This window comes from Triticum dicoccoides, chromosome 7A (genome assembly GCF_002162155.2).
Source record: "Triticum dicoccoides isolate Atlit2015 ecotype Zavitan chromosome 7A, WEW_v2.0, whole genome shotgun sequence".
In the NCBI taxonomy this organism is placed as follows: Eukaryota; Viridiplantae; Streptophyta; class Magnoliopsida; order Poales; family Poaceae; genus Triticum; species Triticum dicoccoides.
Window position 1 is genome coordinate 359675026 of NC_041392.1, and position 18138 is coordinate 359693163.

At 43.9% G+C, this 18138-nt stretch overlaps 2 protein-coding genes across 5 annotated transcripts; one reads left to right on the plus strand and one right to left on the minus strand.

Annotated features, from left to right (window-relative positions):
- Positions 1-1434: 1434 nt before the first annotated feature.
- Positions 1435-7992, minus strand: LOC119333504. Its single transcript, XM_037606379.1, has 10 exons — positions 7918-7992; positions 7304-7536; positions 7161-7237; positions 6811-6845; positions 6586-6728; positions 5396-5466; positions 5248-5288; positions 4332-5024; positions 2303-2354; positions 1435-2028 (listed from the first exon to the last, which is right to left on the minus strand). The coding sequence occupies exons 1-8, from the start codon at positions 7990-7992 to the stop codon at positions 4941-4943; spliced, it is 759 nt and encodes a 252-aa protein (XP_037462276.1). The 3' UTR covers positions 1435-2028; positions 2303-2354; positions 4332-4940.
- A 259-nt stretch (positions 7993-8251) lies between these two features.
- On the plus strand, positions 8252-17640 carry LOC119328542 (superoxide dismutase [Cu-Zn], chloroplastic-like). 4 transcript variants are annotated; one of them, XM_037601517.1, is made up of 8 exons: positions 8252-8559; positions 9131-9195; positions 9271-9310; positions 13130-13225; positions 13304-13365; positions 13470-13545; positions 13623-13676; positions 17353-17640. In XM_037601517.1, exons 1-8 carry the CDS (start codon positions 8340-8342, stop codon positions 17376-17378), a joined length of 639 nt encoding a protein of 212 aa, XP_037457414.1. In that variant the 5' UTR covers positions 8252-8339; the 3' UTR covers positions 17379-17640. The 4 variants fall into 4 exon arrangements, with proteins under 4 accessions (XP_037457414.1, XP_037457415.1, XP_037457416.1 ...); XM_037601518.1 differs by having other exon boundaries at positions 8254-8559; positions 9134-9195; XM_037601519.1 differs by having other exon boundaries at positions 8255-8559; positions 13334-13365.
- The last annotated feature ends 498 nt before the right edge of the window (positions 17641-18138 follow it).

The window sequence follows — 18138 nt, forward strand, 5'->3', positions numbered from 1 at the left end:
TAAGTTTGCACGAATCTTGACACACCGAGGCAGTTTTCACGTGCCACGTAGGACAAGGCCGATGTGGGCGTTGGAGAGGTCGCCCACACGCCCCACAACACGCGGTTTCCAGCTGCGTTGTGTGGGCGAACTAGTTTCTGCCCACACAACCATCACCTAGTCCACGCGCGTGTGGGCGAAGTGCTTTTTGCCTACATGACAGTCGTACGTTGTTGGATGGCAACTGCAGTTGCGCGTACATGGCAACTAGGTAAACACACATGGCAACTATGATTCGTTTGCTAGACGGCCACTGCAGTTGCGCGTACGTGGCAATCAGGTAAACATACATGGCAACTGTGATTAACCACACGTGGCAACTAGGTAAACACATATGACAACTATTGTTTGACCATATGTGGCAAGTAGTTAATGACGCACGACAACTATGGTTTGATTACACGCGGCAACTACCTTAAATTAGACATGGCAACTATAGTTAAACAAAACAGAGAAAATTGCCATGCTTTTACAACCATATTTGTCATCCCGGATAATTACATCTGTTATCCCGATGACAACTAAATCGTCATTTCGTGGGTACCTATTATAGCTGCGCCAGGACGTGTGTGCATATTTGCTTGTGCCACACGCGCGGGGTGGTGAGTACTTGTTGGGTGTGTGGCACGAAGTAGCGGCGCCCACACGTGTGGGCTATTCTACTGTTCGCCCCGCACAGTCCATGTGGGCTGCCCCCTGCTCATGCCACACAAGGTGTGTGAGCGAATACCTGCTAGATCGGCAGCGCGCCTTGGCGCGAGGGTGCCGGTCCTAACAATGTGGTCAAGCAAGTGTAATCATGGTTTAGCGTACATATTCAAATAGGACAACAAAATAAAAGAAAGAAGAAACATTCACTTCTAATAAAAGACATCGAGTCACGAGACCACGAAAGGTAACCACTTCCATTAAGTTCAGTACTAAGAGCGCGACATGAGAGAGCAATGTCCTAATCTGAAACAAAGTTTGCAGCACATCCAGGATCCGGCTTGCCTACTCCCTCCCCATGCTCCCATCCGTGCTCCCACTTCATCCTACGGTTGTTTTTTTCCCTCTTTTCTTTCTAATCTAATCATCTTCCCCCTGATTTTAAGGAGGTGGGGCCGGAGCCTTATTTTGTTCCAATCAAATCAAGCCACGTACGCGGGAGCACGGATGGGCACACGCCGGGGGAGCAGGCAAGTCTTGTCCGCACATCCATATATAAGCAAGGTAGCTACCCAACATAGGCTAAAGTTATACCAAAAACAACTTCACTACAAAGGTAACATCTAAAAAAGGAGGTTAGTAAACACTTAGTAATGATTCAGTACTAAACATCAAGGTTCATCACACGATATTGGCAAATTTCATACCAAAGCATACTTGTTGTAACAAATATACAAATATACTCAGAAACACTTCTCGGAGTGTTAGTGCATTTCATAAAACAATGCTATGAAGGGGGACATCCACGATACAACATACATGTTGGTCCTCAACTTTCACTTCTATCTATCTAAGTATATTGGAATTCCAAAGAGCGGTCTTAGGGCGTCGTGCCCTGTCCAGCACCATGGTCCAGTGCTCAGATCCAAACCATAGAGCAGGTTACAATGATACATGGTCCAGGTGGTGTTGAGTAGAAAAAACCACAATATATTACACGTGAAAGAACATGCCATTCTTGTACATAAGTGAACTCCTAACAAAGCAATGCCCTAGATCATCTTCACACACCTATGAGACTCCCGGTTGTAGCCTTAAAGATAAGTCTAGACAAACCCTGTCAATAGTAATACATGGGCTGCAAGAGTAGAGAACATTTATTGTACACGAAGCCATGCCATTCTGTCATAGAAGCAGGGAGGCAGAGCACTAAAACAAAGAAGAGTACAGTTTCCTTTCACCAACGGATGAACTTTGCAATTGACACTCAATGGGGATGAATGCAATGGGAAATTTTCTTCTAAGACTGCCGCAAATCATTATGAATCATGGGCATGTGTCCTGCACATACACATGATGCATTTTTTATTATTACCATGCACTACTGCCTACTCCTTTATATATCATTAAGAACAGGTCACTAACTCCTTTGTATGGTTGACACAAAGATAAAGTCACATGTTCAAATTCTATTAACCTAATAAGGCAGTAATTCAAACAGTCTATCGAAGCCTTTCCAAAGAAGGCCCCTAAAAGATAATCAACCAAACTATATGTACTGAACATAAGAACTTATTCCAGAGATATGTTAACAACACATTATGAAAGATAATACCTCCACAAAGCAAATCAGGGACGGCAAATCCACGAATGTCCATCCCCACTTCCTACAATTACGCAAAATAAAATCTAAGGTGAGAACATCACTGAATTATAATTGAAAACTGAGTTTTGCTTTGAACCATAGCATGCACTTGACAAAGTGAAATATAAAGAAATGGAGTTATTATATGAACCATAGCATGCACTTGAAAAAGTAAAGAATGTGAACTAGAGTTAAACCTATATAATCATACAGTGGTATTTTCCTGAAAATTTAATCATAAAAAGGGAGAAAAGAAAAATCAGTGGATAAAAAGGCAATCAGCGTGTCGAATCACATCATTATATGAATAGGCACAAAGGTCAAACAGGAAGTCCGAGGAAGCCCGAGATGATGGTACCATATACATATTGTATATGAATATACCTTCATCGCCGGTGTATATTGGATCGCCGCTCCGTGCCCCTTTCATGATGTTATTATATATCGGATCCTTAGTTGTTACTGCAGCTCTAGCATTATCGAAAGCTCGTTAGTATTCTTATACTCATACGGCATTATATTTTTAACTGAACTAAGCATCCAACAGTGTGCGAACAACTAACCATGGAGTCAATCAAACCAAAGTTACAGAACTAAAACTACACATGTACCCCAAAATCCAACTATCCATGTGAAATCGGAGAGAAGTAACCAACTGTCTTTTGTTATCTTATATTTCTCATGACAGAGCCTGGGTGATTTTGTAATCAGTACAGTAACTGTAACCACGCGCATGTCAATGAGCATGATATGTGTCATGCACCATTTTGACAAACATGACAGAAAAAAAATCCTTTACATCTACTGTTAACTTGATTAAGTTTCAAATGTAATGCTGGTTCATACAACCAGAGAAGCCTTGCTTATTAGCCAATTTAAGCCTTGCTTCTTAGCCAATTTGAGAATCAGACTCCTATAAGGCTATAAGTACCAATGAAGCAGGAACAGACTAAAGGAGAAGACACCTAGGCATAGGAAAACCAGATCTGTGTGCTTGATGTTTCCATGTTCAGTTACACAGTGCTGGTGACAGCCTGGAGTAGACACTTTGCATTTAATGTTCCCTGAACATAATCTTCATCTAAGCAAAAGACCAAAGGATGCAACATGTAAATTTTAGTATTTGCTATAACGCCTATGATTAAGTTACCCATTTTCTCCAAGGAAATGTTTCTACCGATGTGTTATATGCTCAAAAGCCCCTGTTAATTTATCATTCGAAAATTTCAAGTTACTTCATTTGATGTAACAGGATGTAAGACAATTTTCAGTCATTCTCTAAAGACCTAGATGACTCCAAGAGGAACGTATCACTAACAATATAGAAGCCTAGAAATCATAAGTACATCCAGCAAATCCCATTTCCATCAATTTGTTTTTGTGTGACCATTTCTACTGACATCCAGCAAGTAGAGCCAACAACAAAGGAAGGTTACTAAAAAGTAGTAGATAATAGAGTACTATGTTACTTAACTGTCTGGTAACTACAAACGAGGGCTGTCATGTTGCAAAATTAAATTAAAACATACAAGAATGTTCTAAAACTCCAGTCATTCAGTCAAGTATGCATACTACGTATCCATGTGCCCTTGCCGACTAAGATTACGAAAAAAAAGAGTATGCAACATGATTAACCACAATAAATAGGCGTTACCTTAACCAGGTTACCAGGCTGGCTGCTTATTTGGGCCTAAACTGAAACAAGCCCAAAGGCCCACCCATACTCCACTACAAGGTGGGGGTGACCAAGTGCATTCCAGCCACTGTGTTTTAGAACATTGAAACAAACCTTTATAGCATATTCAAGTAAACAGCAGCAAATGCAGTAAACCAAGAGAAGATCCAGAAATCTGAGAAAATAAAAGGGCTAATCTTTAATAGTCTATCATGTCACGAGTAAGTTTCTTATTTCAGCATGTGTTAAAAGGACAAGAGATGGACTATTATTTTGTTTTTGCACCTTCAGCCAGAACTGTAGGTACATATAGCGAAACATTACCTCCGGAGGTCTTCTAAGTGAATACAACATAGTCCTACAGGAGTGCAGAAATGTGGTCTTGTTGTACTCTATAGAATGTTGTTGTCCAGTTGCGGTATTCGCAGAGCCTGCATATCCCGGCTCATTGAAGTATGGCTTCTCATTCAAAATGAGAGCCTGAATGGACACAAGCACCTGCAGCATTGTTGAACTCCCTCCAAAATCTTAAGATTTTACAGAGATAATAAGCGAAGAGCATAAAGTAGAATGCTTCCTTTCAGAGCAAGCTTTAAACTGACAATTCTATACGTATCATAGTTACAGTGTGGATCACTTTATGGCGTAGATTTTTTATTTGCCTCTGCCTATTATACCTTGCGAGACAGAGAAAAAAATGAGACGCCTAACAAATCAAGCAAGGCAACAAAGACGTATATTGAAACCTAGCACATGTATCCTGAAGGGAACCACTAGCCAAACATATACTCATATATAGTGCTCTGTAAGCTCAAAAGTACTAATATTTCAGAGCGAACCATATACTTACGTCGCCACAAGCAAGCAAAAACAATCTATGTTGTTCAACTGCATCTGAACTACGGAAGCCAAATAATATAGAAAATAAACAATTCAAGGACTAGAATGAGGGTACTCTTCGATTCCTATTTTGCAGAAACTTGTTGCTGTATAGATACCTGCCTTGCTTAGGATTTCCTACAAAAGAAAAAGGCTTAAGAACGTACTTGATTTGCATTCAAAAAAATAGTGAAAGGTATGGTTGGCAGGTGGTTACAGGAGTAGATATGCGGGAAAATATTGTACAGCCGTGCATCCCATCTCAAATATCAATTGGGTTTATTCATGTGATGCTGGAAATATGTGTCATTACACGAACAAAACATTGGTGCAAATGTTGTTTGACCAAATGACGACTAACCTGCATATTGAGCTTTCTTGAAGAAGATTGCACTTGAAAATCTACAAATACAACATCATGTCAATTAAGTATGGACCCTAAAGCTAGCAAGAACTCAGTAACCTAAACAGGGTTTTACATAGACATGGATTTTCTGAATTTGCTGCACCTGTGGTGTTTGAATATGTGCAGTCCAATATCAATTGTGTGAAGCAATGACCAAGCTTTCCTCTAAGCTGACTATCCCAAGAGGAAATAAATTAATTAATCCTTTGCTGTTGTAACCAACTTTTTTTCATAATTTTGTAAGAGACAGGAAAACAAAACTACGGCCTAGGATCTTACTTCAGAGGTCCCTAACCCTGCCAATTAAACACATTTTTTCCTCCTGGTATGATGGCTTAATGAGATCAGGAATTTCAGGATGATTTCATTTAAATAATAGGTCAAAGAGTGCTCACATAACCAAGATTGGTGACTGGGAATATCTGGTGCATAATTTGAGCATAACCAAGATTGGTGGCTGGGAATATCCCGTGGGCAGCGGCTGGATGTATGGTTTTATTACATAGCGACAAGTACGTAGTATTTAGAAATGGTGAAAATCTTCAGATAAAAAGCTACTGGATGCTGCAGAGAGGCCAAATTAAGCCAGTAAAATAACTCAATAGCAGGTTCCCACTGTTAAAACGGCAAACACAACATAGGACAGGTCAGTATCTTTGAACCTAGTCACTGCCAAATGGTATATTTTGAACAGGAAGAAAAAAGGCAAAATCATTGCCAAAAAGTAGATATCTGAACCAAGCAACTTTAGAATGACAACTATCCATGACTAATTACCATCACCAAGGCAGCAACTCGCTGATTCATGGAAAAGAATTTAAACTACTGTTTTGAGGTTTCAAGAAACAAAAATATTTAAAAAGGATGTTCACCAGAACTGTAAAGCAGGAAAGTATGTTATAAATTCATAGGCCAATGATGATATTAATGTTCCTAAAATAAGTTGATTGTTATGCAAGGGGGAAATATGAGTAGGAACCGATCTGCACAAGAAATGCTGGAGATGCATCGTGCAGGAACTCACAAATTCCTTTCAGTAATCAGTATGCCATGGTCCTCTCTGAAAATTCAACAACATTTTCAAATATGTAAACTATACCACACAATCCACCACAATTTTGACATGCTGAACTACAAATCAAGTCGACAAACATTCAACTTTTAGCTCAAGCAATACCTAATTTGATCACATCCAAGTTTTAATTCCATCAACCGCAATTTCTGATCCAACAAAATTTGATTCCATCACTTGCAATTTTTGATCCAACAGATCTGGGAAGCCCGAGACAGTACCTTCCAGCTCCCGGGGAGAGGGAAGGGAGGCGCCGGTGCCACGCTGGCGACGACCCTTTGACTATAGCCGCGTCCACACAACCACGACTTCGGCAGAGAGAACGGGAGGCACGAATGAAGGGCCGTACTCTGAAACGGACCAGCTGCAACACGGTTAACGAAATCAGTCACACACGCGTGCGCACACACACAAACAAAGAAAGAGGAGGGAGAGGGAAGCACGACCTCAAGGCGGACGACAGTGAGCTCGCCCACCAAACCTAGGCCATGATAAAAAAATATCAAATGTTTGTGGTGTCATGCAATCTTTTTGAACTCAGATCTTCTGCATAAAGTGATTCATATTAAAAAAGCACATATATACCAATCAATTAGATAACAGAATCACAAATTATCTTGAATCATCAACCCATTGATAGGCACACCAAACTGAACCGAGTAAGAAAAATGCAGACAACTAAATAGTATCTCTTCCATACATGGAAGAACCAGAGGCATCAAATCACATACACTTAGCAGCCAACCTTGCTCCATGAAAAGTAGGGCTCATAAGAGGCTAGGGACCCGATTCATACCTACGGAGCAGTGGCTACCTTGACGTTCGTCCCTCTGGAGCTGCTGCACACACACATACACTGACCTATATGTCGAGCTGCAGAAAAAAGGGATCAAAACAGAGAGAGAGGGAGGAAATGAGGGAAGTGGAGAGGGCACTCACCTCCACCTTCGCACGATGGATCTAAGGCGTCTCACCTCGAGCAGTCTTCTTCCTGGAGGTGCACAAACGCGAGGACGACAGTCCCGCGCTCCTCCAGTCAATGGCGACGCCTGGAACAGCGACCAGGAGGCGACGCAGTGCGCGAGGGTTCGGACGGGGTCGGGGAGGACCAACCGGAGGTGCAGGCGCAGCGCCGGCGTCGATGGCGACGCCGTGGACCGGCGACCGTGGCGCTAGGGTTAGCCGGGGCCACGCGTAAAGGGGCAGCGCGTCTGGTCAACGCGCTGGAGAAGGAGTATGGCGACGGACCTCGCCGGAGCTGGCCTGGTGGTGGCGGCAGTGGGGAATCTACAGAGAGAGAGGGCGACCAGGAGGCGATGCAATGCGTGAGGGCGACTAGGAGGCGATGCAATGCGTGAGGGCGACCAGAGGAGAGGGGGACGGGAGTGCGGGTGGGCTCGCCGTCGCGCGATGGGGGGCGGCGGCCACGGTGGAAGGGGAGGCGGCGGCCACGGTGGAAGGGGAGGCGGCGGCAGCTAAACAGGAAGAGGAGAGGAAGCTGATTGGGGAGAAACGGATGGGCGTCGGGCTTATATAGCACGTAGCGAAATTACGAAAATACCCTCGACGGGGGACGAGAATAACGGCGGTGGCACGAGATATTTCCGGTGGTGAGCTAAACTGTTCATTGCTACAGGCGCACGGGGTCGATCCGACGGCCAGAATCCTTCACCGCATCGATCTAACGGTCGGAAACGCATCAAGCAAACAGATCGAACGGCCAGAATGCGCTGAACTGTGAGGAGGTCCGGGAGTGACTGGATCTCTTATTTCATGATTATGCCACAGGTGTGGTGGATATCGCCATCCTATTTTCAAAAATAATTTTTTTTGAGGGGTTCAAAAATAATTTTGTTTGTGAAATAGTTTTGCCCGAAGTCAAATCTGTGCCTTTTGCGCGGCCCGATCCCACCTTATCGTCACTCACCACCTCCACCACCAACCCCCAAAAGTTCTTCCGCTCCCGACGACCGCCATGGCCGCTCAGAGCCTCCTCTTTGCCGCCGCTGCGCCTCTCTTCCAGGCTCCTGCCTCTGCCCGCCCTTTCCAGTCGCTCCGAATTGTCTGCACCCCAGGAGGCGCCACCGCCGCCGCCAGGGCGCTCGTCGTCGCCGACGCCACCAAGAAGGCAGTCGCGGTGCTCAAGGGCACCTCGCAGGTCGAGGGCGTCGTCACGCTCACCCAGGAAGACGACGGTGCGTGCGCTCCACTTTCTCTTCATTCTCTGTCCGCCTCTGTCTTATACTCTTATCATCTGTTTACCACCTGTTGACTGTCCAGAAGCTTCGCCAGTTGCCTTTGCCTGGACACACGGCGAATTTGCCTCTTCTTACAGCATACTCGTTCTTGCGAACTTAATTCTGAACTCTTCCATAGTATACATTTCAATAAAATATATCTGAACTGTTCTTTCGTTACAAGCATTGCATATGACTAAATCTAGCTGCAATCGAACGGAGTATTTTTGTAGCGAAAGTCCCTTGGTAACTTTTATTTTTCAGTTCAAATACCAAACAAAAAGTGTGCCGAGCTTAGATGATGGATTGCTAAGGCCGTTGCTGTACAAATCCTAACTGAAATATCCGTTAAATCTCAAGCATCAGCGTCACTGCAAATACATTTAAAAGGGTAATACGGTTGTATGTTACTCCCTCCGTTCCAAAATAGATGACCCAACTTTGTGCTAAAGTTAGTATAAAGTTGGGTCATCTATTTTGGAACGGAGGGAGTACTTCTCTATTTACTCTTCGAACTGCTTTCCTATAGCAGGTCCTACGACGGTGAACGTTCGTATCACTGGACTTGCTCCTGGACTTCATGGCTTCCACCTCGTGAGTCTTGTTCCTTGAGTACCTCTGTTTTGTATTTGTTGGTCCGTAAGAATGACATGATCATTCGTTTTGCAGCATGAGTTTGGTGACACGACTAATGGATGCATATCAACAGGTTAATTTTCCATTGGGCTCGGTTTCTGTGTGCAAATGTCACTGGTTTATAGCTGCACACAATTTAGTTTGTTTTACATCATCAGAAAGTCCTATATAAATGTGTTTCTCAACTTGTGCTACCGTTTCCTTTTCACTCTACTAGTAATCGTGTACGTGCAAATGCACGTATTGATGAGTACACATAATTTTTCAGTGAGATAAAATAGTACAATACTATCAAGCTTTTTGTTCCCTGTTTATTGCTTCGAAGGTTTTTTCTCGTTACAAGATCCCATCAAATACAAAAGATACTAACAGATGTTGGAAATATGAGCAAATTACTACGAGATTTAATCCGAATAAACAGAAGATAAATCATGACCACAGCAGCAGAGATTAAACTAATCATGCGAACTAGCATAGCAGATGAACATATCACATCTAGGGCACATACTAGAAACATGAATTCTACCACGATCTCGAACAGGAAGGATAGAATCACATACGGTGCAGCGGGTGCAGCACCGCCGGCGTTGACGTTGTCGCCCATGTCGTCGAGGATGAGGTTGCCGAGGTCGGGGAAGAAGTCGTCGTTCGCGAAGTCGTCGCTGCCAGCAGTCGCACGAGTGCGCTCCCCAAAAACCCGATCGCCCCTCTCCCGTACAGGATCACGAGAGGCGGGGTTCCGGAGGCCTGCTGTCCCTTCTCGCGGTGCACGCCGGAAGGAGGGATGGAGAAGACTTGCTTGGCGGCGCAATGATCTGGAACGGTGGTGGGAAACCATACGAAGCGACCGCCGCTAGGGTAGACGTCTGCCTGACTATATAGTGCGGGCCGGGTAGGTCGTGGGAGTAAACTCCACGTCCGAGTCGTCACGATCCAAAAGAATCAGAAACGGTTCAGTAATTAACTCGTCCGCTAATTATTAATTAATAACTCATTAATTTTCCCATGCAGCAAAAATATAGACAACGTGCATAGCTCTGTCCTCGGCTCAATCCCGCAACCCGCGGCGCGTCGTGACGAGGCGAGGCGTGGCGTGGCGAGGCGAGCGAGGAGGAGGAGCGCGCGTGTAGGTCTCCTCTTCTCATGCTCATACAAGTGGTAGAAGAGCTCACCTTATAAAGAGGTGCAACTCTCTCTCAACTTCCGGGGTGGGACTAAACTTTAGCCTCACTCACTCCACTCACATGTGTGCATGAATGGGCCAAGAGAATTTCAGAATTTTAGTTGGGCTTTGGGCCAAAGGCCTACTAGCAAAATTCCAACAATAGACAAGCCTTCGGCTGTCAGAGGAAATTGCGTAGCTAAAAGTAACAATATATTGATAGAAGACACTGCATCCACAGGAAATGCTAGATTGTGATAATGTTCTGCATAACATTGAATCCACTGCATCTTTTTTTCAGCTTGAATCCTCTGTATCCGAATAATGCACAGAGAAACAAATCACACTTAACATGGATCGGTGATGGTAAAGCTATGCAATGGTAGAAAGAAATATCACTTCACTCTTCAGTTTCATTCATACCGTAAGCGTAGTCAGTTTATTTCCCTTATCATAGACTCATTTTGGCTTATATACAACGATATCACAATTCTAAAACCTGAGAGGCCTTATAGATCATAGGAAGCTCAATCGAAACATGGAAATTGCAAAATATCATAGAAAACTGTTTTTGAGCAGAAAAATATTCATACTAATTTAGAAGATAATTCAACATTATTCAGTTATGGTCATATGCCAATATATATAATCAGTAAGTACAGAAACTCTACCTATTATTGAATCTTCCTTGAGTAACATCCCTCTAGTGTTGTCAACACAACAACATAAGCTAGAGTAAGAGAAAATGGTAATTACGGAAACTGCAAAAAATAATCACACCGCTACATGATCTTGGAGAGAACAGATGTAAATATAGGATTTCTCAACCATACAGCCCAGCCTCACTCAATCTATCGTTTTTAGGGATTACTAATTGCAACCATCTTGAAATTACACACAAGTCGTCACTTCACTTAAATAATCTCGAAATTATCTGCAAACAAGAAATAGAACCAACTGAATCGAGATCGAGAAAGATAAAGGGGGATGGAACCTATGGACTGGAACATTATGATGTGGACCCTATATATGGAGTCTTACGTGCACCCGACACATGTTGGCCTGTATAGCGAAATAGATCTAGCACACAAATAAGAGGTTTAATATGATAGACCATGCTACCATGTTGAGAAATCATGCAAAAAAGAAAAGCAGTGAAACCCCCACAAAAAGCATGATGCACAATGAAACTACGACTTGATATCTTTATCCACATCTCTTCAATGGCACTAAACAAAATAAATCATTTTCTCAAAAACTTTGAGACCAAGAGATAGGATGCTTAATAATTAATAGATCAGAAAGGAGTTAAAGAAGACTAACCTCATGTCATATAGATGCATTCTTTGTGCGAGAAATCATATGGATCAAAATTAACACCACGTAGTGAGGAAATTCTCTTGATGAATATAATACTTACTGTTTAATATTAAGATGTCTTCGACAGCGGCAACGGCTCGGGGTTAGTGAGCTATGGCATCGGGTGAATACATGACTCTCCCGGCTATACTTACATGTTCAGCAGCACTCACTGTCAAACATATATATATATATATATATATATTCAGATTTCATGTCATCAACGCATACATGTAAATTCGAGAAAACAAACTCATGAATTAAATTGATAAAACGATGGTTAATATAAAACGTAGACAATTGCAGTTGTGAGGTAATCAGGAAAAGATGCAAGCAGGTCACATAGCAGGCCAGTGACTGTAGACAACCTCCCAGGCTTCTTGGCCTATCTTTTTTCCTCACAAGATCCACATAATTACTTCACTGAACCAAGAAATGAGATCACTTATTGATAGTTAAACATGATTTCCTGATCATCAGCTCACTTGCTAGGCAACGGAAGAAGCCTGAAAGGTAATCTAATCTTGATTAATTCTAAAATGGGAGCCCATGATGGATGCCGGTGAGCTGCCTAAACGAACGTAAACATTGTTCATCACAAAAATTCAGAAATTTGTCATTCACTAATGGAGCACACACATGCCAGCGATCCAGGCACGGAACCCGCACAAACTGAACACCCACGCAGAGCACGGACACACACAACGGAGGACACATGCGAAGAGGGGGAAGGGATCCATACCAGAAAGAACAAAAGCGACGCTCGTTCAGCTGGTTGGGGAGGCAGAGGTCGAGGCGGAGGTCCGCCGACGCGTCGAGCCGGAGGTCCGTCAGTCCGCCGTCGCGTTGGGAAACAGGTGAGGGCGGGAAACATGTTGGGGCGGAGGTCCGTCGGTGCCTCGAAGCAGAGGTCCGCCGGCGCGTAGAGAAGGTGGTCGCCAGTCAGCCGATGCGTCGGGAAAGAGGTGGTCTGGTGGAGGTCGTCCAGCGCGTGGAGGCGGAGGTCCGCCTGTCCGCCAACGTGTCAAGTCGTCGAGCCATGGGGCTCTGGCGGGCGGCAAACCGCCGAGGCATCGTGCGAGGTGCGTGGGGAGAGGATAACCGGAGGTGGCGTTTTTTTCCTTGTCACAGAGAGAGGTTAGCGGCTAATGGCATGCTGGGTAATTAAAGCGTCAAACATGTTTAGTATGTTGGAATGATGTAAGCCATCCGATCGCAAGATTTGATGGATAGGATGAATTGGTTCTCCGCCCTTTCGTGCTTTTATAGGGGTAGCAGATGATACTTGCAAAAATTAATTAAACCATCTTGTCGTTTAACATACTACATACCTATGTCCCATCACTTAAAATGCAAATTTTTATCTTACAGGTCCACATTTTAACCCAAACGGCCTGACACATGGTGCACCAGAAGATGAAGTCCGTCATGCGGGTGACCTGGGAAACATTGTTGCCAATGCTGAAGGTATAACCTGCAACAATCACGGACATATTTCTCATGTTTCTTTCAGAAGTTGTCTTGTTGGACCTTAACTTATTTTAGGGGTTCTGTCTTTTAATTGTGGTGGTTTAGGTGTGGCGGAGACAACCATTGTCGATAGCCAGGTAAAGATCAGACATCTTATTCTTACTCTTAGCATAAGTTGCAGTGTGGTAGGTTTAAGTTCCAACATTTGGTTTACCAACTTCTGAGAATTACTTCTACACAGATTCCTTTGACTGGCCCTAATGCAGTTGTTGGGAGAGCGTTTGTTGTTCATGAGCTTGAAGATGACTTGGGAAAAGGTATGCGTAGTTCTACTTGTTTTAAATCTTTGTCCCCTTCAGTTTCAGATGCTTCATTCTTTATTCTTTCATTATAGGTGGGCATGAGCTCAGCCTCAGTACTGGAAATGCTGGTGGAAGACTTGCATGTGGTATGTTCTCTGATACATTTCTTACATTTCTTTTCAAATGATTTTATAAAACACGCTTCCTGAGGTGGTTCTTGCACTGTACTAGTTCATCCTCAGCCCATCTCGAGGCTAATCCAGCACAAAGCAGGAGTAGGGTTTTACACCGCAAGGTGACCCGAACCTGGGTAAACTGCCTTGTCCCATTTCCGTCCTGTTCATCGAGATAGGATGTGAGATCGACGAGTAGGCAGACTGGGAAGGTTGAGTTCTTCGCACGCACCCCAGAGTTCGAATCTATCTAGGGTCCGCGGAGCCTGGAATCCGACAATTTCACGTGCTGGTAACCGAATTAATTCAATTACGATGTTTAGCAGGAATTTTACTACAAGTCATTAGGAGAGTAGGTAGTACAGGGCGGGACGGAGGGTACGACATGTACATAGTAACGATTTAATTTCGTTACTTTTTTTTGCTAGGGATTTTACTATAGAATGGGAAAGATGATTAGTTGGTATGGCCGAGCGGCGCGTTTAGCCTGGCCGGAGCGCAGGGTTAGCGTTTTACACTCACACTCACTTAGCGCCACCGTATATATATATATATGGCAAAGGCTCATAAGCGCAAGCAGGATAGCGAAATATTACATCCAGAGGTCATGACCCAACATAACGTCAGTACATTACGAAAGCGAAGTAGGTCTGAGTACAGACACGTTTAACAACATTCGCCTAATGAGGCCAGAAAGTAAAGCAAACAATCCCATCCCACGAGGACTCAGGCTGCCACCTAGGACCTCACTCGGCGTAGAGCTCAATGGTGCATCCTGTCTCGGAGTCATAGTAATCCTCTGCAGCGTTGTTTGTAAAAGCAAGTGAGAGTAAATGACATACTCTGCAAGACTTACATTAGATCTATACTACACTACATATGCAACATTCTCAAAGGGAAGGGGTAGGGGGTTGAGCGGCTAAGCCCTAGAGAGACACGCTACAACTTGCGTCTATCAGAGATAAGGAAAGAGAGCGTTGAAAAGTAAAGGAACATTGTAGAACAACTACTCTATTCACCTACCTAACCGCAATCATAGCACAGCTTTGCATTCCCCTAGTACCATACAATTATCATACACAAGGTTTTTGTGTGCCTACAGAGAGGGATCGACTCGGCACTTCTGCGGAAAAGTGCAGGGAGCCACCCAACTGAGTTTTACCAGAATCAAGAGTCCGATCATAGCTCCGAGTCGGACCTAACTGTTGTGCACAGGGCGCAAGATGTCTAGAGCCATATAGGATAACCACTTGGAGGCGTTCCTATATGTATGCAAAACATCAGGGGGTAGAGCCATATAGGATAACCTCCCCAAATGGTAAAATTAACAACATCATATGCTTACCGTTGAAGACCATGAAATATACAACTACGCGTATTCCAAATGGAAAGCCCGAACTAAAGTGGCACGCGAACTGGTCTGTGGGCAGGTAGTAGGTCAAGGGGGCCCCCATTAAACCTCCCAAGAGTGATTAGCACGCTCAGTCTTGGACCAAGACAACAAGAACTTGGGTCCTAGGGCAGCTCGAGTGGAACAAAACACCAATGTACTAGGCATGACCTCCCATCGTTGCCTTTATTACATGTTACATATAAATTATCTCCAGAATACTGTAACATAAATATATCAGAGCCAGGTTAATACGTGTGATATCCTGGAAGTTACATCAAGTAGACATGGCATAACTTAAGCATAACCCTGAGCATGGCATACTACAGCAAGATAAGCAGGGCTATAACATGGCATCAACACAAGCAAGTAACATGGTGACAAGAATCATGCTACGCATCGAATAGCCATCAAAAGACTCACTACATCATCGAATATGCAAGCAACAGGGGGAAAGCATGGGATCAGAAATGACCAAGGAGGTTTTGCTTGCCTGTCGGCACAGCCGCTTGGTACTGTGCAAGATCCTCAGGAGCGTAGTCGTAAGTAGCCTCGTAACCAACGTCAGTACTACGATTTATCGGGAAGAAGCAAATATCGACAAAGAAGAAAAGTAACAACCATAAGCTTCAAGGCAATGCCCAATCAACATTATGCATGACATTCGAAAGTGATTGTATTAACCTACAACTTCACTACTCACCAAAGACATAATGCAGTTGGTTTTCCAAAAGAACTTCATATGCAATTTGAAGTTAAAATTGAATTACTAAACAGGATGCTAAAGTTATTTAACTTGCATAAAATGGCATAAATGGATTCTGCATTTTTCTGGTCATTTTAGATATAAAGACTATATCTTTCTGCGCTATATTTATTTGTTGTGATTTTAACAAATTGAACAATGCATTATTGAAATTTAATTAAAGGAAGCAAAAAAGAATGCAAATGACATGAACAGAGAGGTTACAATTTTAGGAACATTTTGATATGCAATATGCGTTTTACAGATTTAAATTGAATTTTATTTGAATTTAGGAAAAACCGCAGTTTGCAAAAAGATTAAACAACAAACGAACGGGCAATGATATTGGGCCGAAGTGGTGCGAGGAATAGCTAAGCGCCGCACGCCCGCCACAGCGTAGCACGCTACTGGGCTGAGGCCCATCTGCGGCTTAATGATCTGACTTGCGGGACCTACCTGTCAGCCACACAAAGAAAATCAAAACGGATAAGGGGAGGCTTGCTTCGATGGAGATTCGAACCGCAATTGCACTAACGAATTCAAGTGGGGCTAGCCATTTGGATCAATTCGTGTTCGTGCTGAAAGTGGGGCCCAATCTATTTTGATCTAATCCTAGAAAGAAGTGGTGTTCTGTCATGGCCATGCGGTGCCGCTCACCAGTGCCGGCAACCATTCTTGCGGCGGCAGCACCCCTGCTCGATGCTACGGTGCCCAAGAACGATTGGCGTGTGCATCAAAACGATGCCCGCACAAAGGCAAGTTGAACTATATCATCCAGGCAAGCTAACGGAGGCTATCCTTGAGTTTGACCGGAGCCGAACGTCGTCGGGCAGTGGTGCTACGAAGGGCCTTGAAATCGAGCGAGATCTGCAAGGAAAAGTAGGCCCAGAGGCTCACCTTGAGAGTGCCGGCGGGCCAGAGGATCACAAAGTCGAGCTGTGGAGGCATTGCTGGCGAGGAAGAAGACGTAGCCAAGTCGCGGTTCCTGGGCGCCATGGTCTTGGGCTTGGAGGCGATGTTTGAGGTGGACTAGACTAGTTCCAGATGGTGCAGAAGGGCTTGGCATGCTGGTTATCCCGCTGCCATCGAGCTCGACCTCTACTCGGCCATGGCGCTGGTGGATTGCTTGGAGTGGAAGAAAAGAAGAGTGGCACAACCTACCTAGCAGTGGCGGACATGGTATAGGAGCTAGGCTAGGGTTTCCGCGCGGAAGGGTGACTTTATAGGGGCTGATGTCGGGACATTCAGTGATATGATGACATTATGTCATGACGATGCCAAAATAAAATTACCCCAGGCTGTTGCAGTATAGAATTGTTGTTCAGTTTCTTTCTATGATCATAAGTAAATCACTGCAGCTGTTTTACATAAACTGTTCATGTGAGCTGTCAAGTGTTTACATAAATCACTGAAGCTGTTTTTACAGAAACTGTTTGCTGTTTTTAATGTTCTATAAGTGCCAATTGTTGGGAGTCAGAAAGTGCACCTGTTTCATGATTATGCTTGTTTTGCAGGTGTTGTTGGCCTGACCCCGTTGTAGGTCGCTGGTTTTGCATCTCCAGTCATACTGGTTTCCATCTCTGGTTTTGCATCTCCAGTCATACTTGTAACGACGCCATTCTCGTTTTACCTGGATTTCAAATATCGGATGCTTAATAGTTTCTGTTGATCGTTTGTATCAGTGTAAAGTTGGGTTTATCAAATAAATGTTTGCACACTTTCGTCTTGTTGAGCTATGAAGCGTGAACTCGGGAATTTTGGTGTGCGTAAGAATTATATTTGTGGATGTCCTTATTTCCAAACTCGGTGTCAATAATATCATTGTTACTCCGCAAAATAAAAATAAAATCATTGTTGTTTCTGATTTAGTTCAAAGAGAATATTCCAGGTCAGCGTTAAAACAAAAGCGAGAGGGCTTTACAAAAACCAATTCTCAGTTTTTTTTTTTGCAAAATACAGTAGGTGATTGCTTTGGCCGTTTTGATGACGATTATGACAGTTGGGGTCTGGGTTTCGCTCTTGCCAACGTGGCTTACCGGTTTGCAGGCGACAGATAGGGCTAGGTATTCTTTCGTTTACCCTTCCTGCCTCTCCTGTGACTTGATTTGTTCCCTCTTGTTCTCTCATCTCTCTTTGATATGTTGACGGTGAAGTGTGGTGGCGGAGACGACGACGCAATAGGCCTTGGTGGTGGTGGAGACCCTATGCCATCGGAGGATGCTCGCGGGGGCTCCAACCCGACCTAGTTGGTGCACACCATGATGCCACAACCATCGCTCGAGTACGTGGAGGCGACAACT